The 7249-nt window shown below is 40.6% G+C and overlaps 1 protein-coding gene across 2 annotated transcripts in view; it reads left to right on the plus strand.

The window, feature by feature from the left end:
- Positions 1-7249, plus strand: part of UBE2R2 (ubiquitin conjugating enzyme E2 R2) — a 151093-nt gene that overhangs the window by 110979 nt on the left and 32865 nt on the right. For both annotated transcript variants that reach the window (XM_006143108.3, XM_027769810.1), the window contains exon 3: positions 1986-2083. In XM_006143108.3, the coding sequence (XP_006143170.1) occupies positions 1986-2083 (98 nt within the window). The remainder of the gene's footprint in view (positions 1-1985; positions 2084-7249) is intronic.

Genomic DNA, 7249 nt, shown 5'->3' on the forward strand with positions numbered 1-7249 from the left:
TCCATTCTCCTCTCAGGATCTTGGGCACGCATGCACACATGCCCGGCATGAGTTTAAGCCTCTGGGTCCGGGACTTGTACCGCAGTCAACTACGTGGGAGTCCAGTGACGTAGCCATTAAGCTAACTGCTGGTCCCACTTTAAGTAATTTTTAAAAAGAATTATTTATTTTATTTATTACTACTTTAAAAAATTTTTTGCTTTAGGGCATGTGTAAAAACTGTTATTGATAGAAAATAATTCATCATGTTATTAAAATTTCTTTTTTTTCTTTATAATTGTTTAATTAATTTGTTTATTTTAGTTTGACCCGAGAGAGAGAAAAAGAAGGTGGGTGGGTAAGAAAGCAAGCTGCCAGGTCCGGGACTCGAACTGCAGGTCAGCCATGTAAGAATCTAGCACCTTAATCACTATGCCATCTGCTGGCCCCTGATAAAGTTTCTTTTTCCTTTTCTCTTTTTAATTTGCTAAAGGGTGTTGTGTATGCTCAGTAAAGAGACAGAGAGGGTGAGGGAGAAAGCACCCCCCTATGGGGAATGATCATGCTACAATTCCTTTTCCTCTTTTTTTTTTTTTTTTGAGAGGTTTTCGCTATAGGGTGCGTGCGCTCGCCAGACAGACTGAGAGAGACAGAGAGACAGAAAGCGAGAACTCACCCCCCAGGGGGGATGGCCACACTGCAATCCCTTCTCCTCCATTATCCTCTCAGGATCTTGGGCACACATGCACATGTGCCCGGCGTGAGTTTTAAGCCACCAGGTCCAGGACATGAACCGCGGTCAACTACATGGGAGTCCAGCAACATAGCCGTTACGCTAACTGCTGGTCCCTACAATTCCTTTTCCTCTGTTTCTCCATCCTGCTGGGATTTTGGACACGTGTCTGGTATGTCTTTCAAGATGCTGGGTCCAGGATTCAAACAGCATAGTTGGCCATAAGGGATCCTGTTCCTCTAATCACCAGCCCCTTGGGTTGGGCCAAGATTTTAAAATCTTGGGACCAGCAGTTGGCATAATGGCTATGTCACTGGACTCCCACGTAGTTGACTGCAGTTGGAGTCCCGGACCTGGTGACTTAAACTCACGCCAGGCACGTGTGTGCGTGCATGCCCAAGATCCTGAGAGGAGAATGGAGGAGAAGGGATTGTGGCGTGGCCATCCCCCCGGGGGGTGATTTCTTGCTTTCTGTCTGTCTCTGTCTTTCTGGTGAGCGCACGTGCCCTATAGCAAAAAGCTCTACCCCCCAAAAAAGATTTTAAATTCTTGATTTATATATTTTTTTCCATAAGTATGTTTTAGAAGGTATTACAGGCACAGTATTCCTTTTCTAGCTAAGAAATATATCTTGGAAATTAGTCAGAATAAGTATTTATAATCAAAATCTTTTTTTTTTTTAACTCATAGAGAGGTTTTTGCTGTAGGGTGCATGTGCTCACTGGAAAGACAGAAAACCATACCCCAAAGGGGTATGACCACACTGCGCTCCCTTCTCTTCCATTCTCCTCTCTGGATCTTGGGCACACATGCACAAACAGATGCACGTGCACCTGGTGTGAGTTCTAATCTTCCAGGACCACTCCAACTGTGGTCGATTTCATGGGAATCCAGCAACATAACCATTACACCATCTGCTAGTTCCCAATATCATTTATTTAACTTTGATTTTTTAAAAAAAGAATTATTTAATTTTATTTATTGTTATTATTTTTTAATTTGACCAAAGAGAGAAAGGGAAAGTGAGAAAGCAAGCCACCAGGTCTGGGACTCAAACCACATTCAGCCATGTTGGAGTCCAGCACCTCAACCACAACACCAGTTGCCAGCCCTTAACTCTGATTTTTGAATGTGAAGAAAAAGCAGAATTTTTCTCCCTTACTGAAATTTTTTAAAAAGTTTCTAGAAATAAGAGAAACTTCAGTAGTACTGATATCACTGTTTATGCTCTGCTTTCTAAGTATTTACTGACTATAATGTTTGTGTCTTGTAGAATGGAGATGTATGCATTTCAATTCTTCATCCGCCTGTAGATGATCCACAGAGTGGAGAATTGCCTTCTGAAAGGTGGAATCCTACTCAGAATGTGAGGTAAGGTGCTACAAAAGGAATAATCTGGTTTTTGGGTGAATTTTGTGGTCTCCTAATTACTTCCGCTGTTAGTAAAATAAGATTATATATTGTTTTTTCACCTGTACAGAAAAATTATTCCTATAGTTGATTTGTCTTTAGCTTGAGCTTTAAGAAGTATGTATGCATTATTTAGAAGAGTTGTTTTTACTGAGTCATAATATATATGATTTTTACTTCTCTATGTTTATTATGAAAGAAACTTTCTGATCTAGGTTCTTTCTCTTACATTATCTGTGTTCCGCCCTACTTTTTTTGGTCACACGATATTGTATGCTTGGATTCATTGTTTCCATGTTTTTATTACTTTTTGTAAAAATGTTTTAGTCTTTACAAACTCAAAATTGACTTTTGTATATACTAATTTACAAAGAGCTTTTCTTTATCTGGTATGTTTTCTGTGTGTGTATATACATATATATGTATACATTTGCATATATATATTTTTGGGGGATGATTTAGAAGACTTATGTACTGGGAGCAGCAGATGGTATAATGATTACATTGCTGGACTCCCACATAGTTGACCACGGTTCAAGTCCCAGAACTGACTGCTTAAAACTAATGCTGTACATATGTATGCGTGTCCAAAATCCTAAGAAGAAAGTAGAGGAGAGGGGATTACGGTGTGGCCATTTTTCCTGGGGGGTTTCTTACTTTCTGTCTCTCCGTCTCTGTGGCAAGCACATGTGCCCTATAGCAAAAATCTCTCTTAAAAAAGAAAAAAAAGATGACAACTTGTGTATTTCCTGTGATTTCCTCTGAGTATGCAGATTGGTCTATTGATTTACCTACATAGATCTGGTTAGAAGAGTGGGCCATACGTTGTTTGGGGGATTTTCATGTAACCTTTAATAATTTTGTAAAAGATTTATTTTTTTAACTTTATGTATGTATGTATGTATGTATTTATATGGAGAGGTTTTTGCTATAGGGTGTGCACGCTCGCCAGAAAGACGGAGAGACAGAAAGCAAGAAATCACCCCCCAGGGGGGATGGCCACGCCGCAGTCCCTTCTCCATTCTCCTCCCGGGATCTTGGGCACGCATGCACATGCGCCTGGCGTGAGTTTAAGCCACCAGGTCCGGGACTTGAACCACGGTCGGTTACATGGGAGTCCAGCAACATAGCCATTACGCTAACTACTGGTCCCTATTTATTAACTTATTTTAATTTGACCAGAGAGGGACAGAACATGAGAGAAAGCAAGCAAGAAAGCAAGCCTCCAGGTCCAGGACTCAAACCATGGTTGGCTATGTGGGAGTCCAGCACCCTTAACCCCAACGCCACTTGCCAGCCCCAATAAAAGTTTTTAATAACCATTTACACTGTTAACATGTTATCTAGAACAGTTTTTTGAACATAAATTTAAATAGTTAAACATATTTCTCCTCACACTTGACTTTTCATTCTACTTTCATTATTGGACTTTTCATTTCACCACCATCATGGAGTTTAATCCCAACACTGGAAATTTTTATGCTTGATACTATTTACTTTTACGTATTTTCCTTCAATAAAAATCTGCATATATAGTTAAATGGCTAGAGATAGTAAGACTGTAAATGTTATAATTTTCTATATCGAGTTGTTATTATTAGTATATAGATGGTTAAAAGCAGTGTCCAGGACTCGAACCTCAGTCAACTACATGGAAGTTCAGCGACACAGCCATTATGCTAACTGCTGGTCCCGAAACTTTTGTTTTTTAATTTGCCAGAGGGCATGTGTGCTTATTGGAGAGACACAGAGAACGTGAGAAAACATCTCTTTTCTGGATTTGGGCATGCATGCTCACACACACAGAATGTTTTTCAAGTCACTGGCCAGCAGTTGAACCATGCAGTCAGCCATGGGGGATCCAGCCACCTTAACCACCATGGTACTGTCTGGCCCAGGGAGTGCTTTTTCAAAATAAAAATTTTAGGGCAGTGAAACTAAAGTATTTAAATTCCTTCTGAGTTATCTGGAAAAAAATTATATAATGACCTATTGTCAGATCTGTCCAGCCCCCTTCTAACTTGAAAAAACTATGTCTTTATGGGCCAGCCAGTGGCATAATGCTTAAGGTGGCTAGATTTCACATGATTGATTCTGCAGTTCTAGTCCTGGACCCAGCAGTTTGAGAATTGTTAGGTACGTGTGCTTGCATGCCCAGAATCCTGAAAGGAGAGAGAAATGGAGAAAGAATTGCAGTGTGACCATCTCCCATGGAGGGATGTTTTCTCACCACTATCCACCTCATCTTCCACACACTCATGCATCCTGTGGCAAAATTTAAAAAGAGAAAAAAAAGGATTCTGGTGCTTGGTAGGTTCAATGGCATGGAGCTGGTATTACAAAGTAGCCATCAGAAGCAGAGAGGAAGGTAGATGGGTGGGCATGTGCACAAAGACCTGTAGGCAGCCTCTTCCTTTTATAATGAACTCTTGAGAAGTAATCCCGTCTCATGAGAGCTAGAACTCACCAGGTCTCATGAGACATCAGTCATGTATTTGTGAGAATAATGCCTGTATGATCACCTACTAGGCTTCACCTTTTCCTACTTAATTAAAAATACTTTTGAGGGGCCAGCAGATGGCATAATGGTTATGTAGATGGACTCTCATGTAGTCGACAGTGGTTCAAGTCCCAGACCTGATGGCTTAAAACTCAACACTGGGTGCTTGTGCTCACGATGCCAAGAGGAGAATGGAGAAGGGATTGCAATGTGGCCATCCCGCCCCCCGTGGGTGATTTCTTGGTTTCTGTCTCTCTGTCTCGCCGGTGTGTACATGCACCCTATAGCAAAAATCTCTAAAAAAAATGTTTTAATACTTTTTTATTTTTAGTTTTCACTTTTTAAATTTGCCCAGCAGGCACATATGCTTGCCAGAGAGAGAGGGAGAAAGCACCTCCCAACGGGGCATGGTGGTGGTACATTTTCTTCTCCATTTCATTACCCTGTCAGGACTTTTGAACAGGCTCACACACAAACCCAACATGTTTTTCAGGCTGCCAAGGCCAGGATCTAACCATAACACACTTCTGTGACTCTCTCTGATGTATTGACTGAAATTTGTCCTCTAGTAATTTCTCTAAGAATTGTTTATGATAGCCAATAATATATTCTCTGAAGTCTTAATATATTCAAAATGTGGGGACCAGCAGTTAGCATAATGGCTATGTCGCTGGATTCCCATGTAGTCGACCGTGGTTCAAGTCCCGGACCCAGTGGCTTAAACTCAACGCCGAGTACGTGTGCGTACGTGCCCAAGATCCCGAGAGGAGAATGGAGGAGAAGGGATTGCAGCGTGGCCATCCCTTATATATATATATATATGTATGTGTGTGTATGTGTGTATTCAAAATATGTTATGTGTACTTTGCCACTTACTTTAAATGACAGTGACTAGGCATAAGATTCAGGATCAAAATGTCCTTCCATGAGGATATTACAGGCATTACTTTGCTGTGTAATTGCTGCCATGAAGAAGCTTGACTGCCCTATTCCCCTCCCTGTCTTGTGCTCCACAGAAGTGACTAGATTTTATCTCTTTTTTCCATGTTTTGGTGAATTTTTCTGAATCTTATTTATGGGTTCAATTTTTTTCTAGATCTTTCTTCCCTCCTCCACTGTTAAGGGCTTAATTATGTTTCACTACAAATTACACTGAGGTCCTAAACCCTAGCCCTAACCCACCAGAATGTGATTTTATTTGGAAAAAAGTTAGTTGCAGATGTAATTAGTTAAGATGAAACCATAGTAGGATGGCTCTTTATTTCATTATGATTGGTGTCCTTTAAGAAGATTGGTAGACCAGGCACACAGGGAGAAGGTCATGTGATAACAGGCAAAGATTAGAGTGATGTGTTTCCAAGCAGAGGAATGCCAAGAATTGTTGTAAAACACCAGCAGTTTTATCTGTCAGCCTGGACCTAGGATGGGGATATAAGGAAGAATGAATGAATTGGAGGGCAGAGCCATGGTACAGAAGTCAGAGACAAAAGAGGCCCAGAATGTGAGGCTGCCTCTTTCTTGGTTCTATTACGTGGGTCCAGAGGACAGAATGTGGAGCCACATGGGGTTATGTTCAGATTTTGAAAGGTAATTTAATTTGCTAGATTTTGGACCTGCAACCTGTTTTTCTTACTCTGCCTATCCTACCATTGTATTTTAGAAGCAGATTAATTTATTGGTTAGTTTTCATGGATGCATGGAAAGAAATTTTGCTCCAGATAAATCACACACTTGGTCTTACTCATAACTAATTTAGATGATGAGATTTGAGATTTTGAATTAATAATATTTAAAATTTTCTTTTTAAGCTTATTTATTTCATAAATGAGAGAAAAAGACAGAGGTTGCAATAGGGTTCTGATACTAGTCATCTTCTGCCAGCTTGGAACATGGGTACACTCATAGTTGGTACACTCAGAAAGGTCTCCAGTGTAAGACAAAGTGTTACCATGAGAATTGGCCTCAGAGAGCATTGTGTTGTACTGCTATGCCACTGTCCAGCCCTAGTTTGATAGTATTTAGAGATTTTGGACTTAGATTTGATGAAATGGTTAGAAATTTTGAGGATGTTGGTATTAGTAAATGTACAATATTATGCACATGGGAAGGACATGTTTTTTTGTGGGGCCAGTGGGCAGACTGTTATGGGTTGAATTGTATCACCAAAAAGATTGTGTTTAAGTCCTAACCCCTGATACCCCAGAATGTGACTTTTATTTGGACCTAGGTTAGTTGCAGGTGTCATTAGTTAAAAGTGAGTGTTTATTGGAGTAAGTTGTGACTGGTATCCCCCCCTTTTTTTTTCCTTAGAGAAGCTTTTGCTATAGGGCACATGCACTTGCCACAGAGACAGAAAGCAAGGAATTATACACACTCCTGCACCCGCTGCCCCAGAAGGGATGACCATGCTGTGATCTCCTCCATTTTCCCCTTGGAATTTTAGGCATGCACACATAGGTGCCTGGTGTGGTTTTTTTTGTTTGTTTGTTTGTTTTTGTTTTTTTTTTAGAGTTTTTTTCTATAGGGCACATTCACTTGCCAGAAAGACAGAGACAGAGAGACAGAAAACAAGAAATCACCCCCCAGGGGGGATGACCATGCCACAATCCCTTCTCCTCCATTCTCCT

This window comes from Tupaia chinensis, unplaced genomic scaffold, assembly GCF_000334495.1.
Source record: "Tupaia chinensis unplaced genomic scaffold, TupChi_1.0 Scaffold000093_1, whole genome shotgun sequence".
Classification (NCBI taxonomy): domain Eukaryota; kingdom Metazoa; phylum Chordata; class Mammalia; order Scandentia; family Tupaiidae; genus Tupaia; species Tupaia belangeri.